Source organism: Temnothorax curvispinosus, unplaced genomic scaffold, assembly GCF_003070985.1.
Source record: "Temnothorax curvispinosus isolate PA1 unplaced genomic scaffold, ASM307098v1 QBEX01010478.1, whole genome shotgun sequence".
NCBI classification, from domain to species: Eukaryota; Metazoa; Arthropoda; class Insecta; order Hymenoptera; family Formicidae; genus Temnothorax; species Temnothorax curvispinosus.
In genome coordinates, this window is record NW_020220258.1 from 1 (window position 1) to 1,954 (window position 1,954).

At 28.2% G+C, this 1,954-nt stretch overlaps 1 protein-coding gene across 3 annotated transcripts; it reads left to right on the forward strand.

Annotated features, from left to right (window-relative positions):
- The first annotated feature begins 259 nt into the window (after positions 1 to 259).
- LOC112460385 lies at positions 260 to 1,954 on the forward strand. Of its 3 annotated transcripts, none has more exons than XM_025025036.1 (6): positions 260 to 460; positions 573 to 595; positions 664 to 723; positions 789 to 842; positions 935 to 991; positions 1,075 to 1,107. In XM_025025036.1, exons 1-5 carry the CDS (start codon positions 352 to 354, stop codon positions 941 to 943), a joined length of 255 nt encoding a protein of 84 aa, XP_024880804.1. In that variant the 5' UTR covers positions 260 to 351; the 3' UTR covers positions 944 to 991; positions 1,075 to 1,107. The 3 variants fall into 3 exon arrangements, with proteins under 3 accessions (XP_024880804.1, XP_024880802.1, XP_024880803.1); XM_025025034.1 differs by adding exons at positions 1,534 to 1,681; positions 1,799 to 1,954 and having other exon boundaries at positions 383 to 723; positions 1,075 to 1,328; XM_025025035.1 differs by adding exons at positions 1,534 to 1,681; positions 1,799 to 1,954 and having other exon boundaries at positions 383 to 842; positions 1,075 to 1,328.

A 1,954-nucleotide genomic window follows, 5' to 3' on the forward strand; every position in this document is an offset into this window, starting at 1 on the left:
TAAATAATTTCGAAATGTTTTTGCTTGCATATGACAAATATCAAATCGATGGCTGTTCCATCGATTTGATGTTTTTTTAATTATTTCTTCACGCTGGGAGTCATAATTTTTTATTTGTTCTTAAATATTAATACAATTAATTTAATATGGTTTTTACTTTTGTCACAATAAATGCTTGGCTTTATTTTAAAATGGCAGCTTTATCTTTCTGTATTTATTTTCTATTTCAAAAGTTTATTCTGTCACTTTTTATGCACGTTTTACCAATAATTTTGCACAGATAATGCATCAAAATAGTTATGCAATAAACAGTAACGGTGGTAAAATATTATAAGTTATGGTAAAAGGAAAATGTTCTATTTTAATGTTATATTGCTATTTTTACATGCAGATTTGTCTTTTGCAACTACCCTCTTAAATGTTGCACGTCAAACACGAGTTCAAAACAGTGCATGTCTTGGTAAGAATGGTTTTAACAATCCTCACCTATATTAAAAATACAGTTAATATTGATGCATGTATGAAACAGTCAATGTAAACTGTTATTTGTATTTGTAAATATTACTTTTTAGAGACATCTGAACATATGCACATGGTATGTGATCAATTTACAGATCAATGCAAATTATGTCATTTATTTTTAAAAATATTTTTACTTTTTAGAATCATCTGAGCATAGGCAAGAAAGCTTTGCAAATGATACTACATTGGAAGAAATACGTGGTATGTGATCAATCTGCAGATCAGTACGATCTATATTATTTGTATTTTAAAATATTATTTTTTAGGAGGATCTGAACATATGCAAGAAAACTCTAATGATTTTACGGAAGAAACATGTGGTATGTGATCAATTCAGTTCAGATTCTTCTTAACATGCAGGAAAATTAATTAGTTATGTTTTTATTGTTAATTACATACATTATTTTTATAGATGATATGAACACATTTTCTCAGGGAAATGAAGATTTCTCGACAGAAAATAAAGAAAGTAAGTAAATTTTATAATATGAAATATAATTATATTTTTTAATGATTGTGTTATCACTCTACATTATTTGGTTTACATTGCAGATTTCAGGTGGTCTCACGAAGCAATAATGCTACTATTGGAAGAATACAGATCGCGAGAATCATCTATGTCTTCGGGTAAAATAAGTCAAAAGAAAGTATGGAATGAAATAGCGGCGATAATGAATTCCAAAGGATATGATGTCTCAAGTAGACAATGCATGACACGAATTAACACCATGAAGCGGACATATAAAACCATTAAAGATCACAATTTGAGATCTGGCAACAACAAACGTACATGGAAATATTATGATGTAAGTATTACTTTAGAGATAGACCTATTTAATTATGTTACAGTTGAACACAGACCAATCAGATTGTATAGTTGCGTAGGGTTTTATTAAATCTGATTGATCTGTGTTTAATCGTAATGTACTCTATGAATGTAAGCTATAACTTTTTAGTAAAATTTTCTTCAATAAGTAAATTTTAAAACGTAATCCTAATATTAATTTTAAGGCTATGGAAAGTTTTCTTGGAAAAAAACGTTACATGTCACCTTTAACACTTATTTCATCAACCGGAAAATCCAGTTTTGAAAGATCTAAATCTCCAAGTCCTTGCAGTAGTAGCAGTTCTACTTGTCAATCTGATAGTAAAGTTTCTCGTAAGTAACTATTATTGATTATTAATTGAATTAGACTATGAGATATAAAAAACAAAAATATATTAAATTATAATAGGTAATATAAATACTAATATAAATATTAAATTATATTTCTAGGTAAACGTAAAGCTGCAGATGTAATGGAAAAAATAACAGAAAATCGCCGAATGACTGAGGAGGGAAAAGATAGAAGACACAAGGAAAGAATGGAAATGCAAAAGAAGTTTATGGAAAAACTCGACAAAATTTTAGACAAGTTGTAGTTCGAGCTGG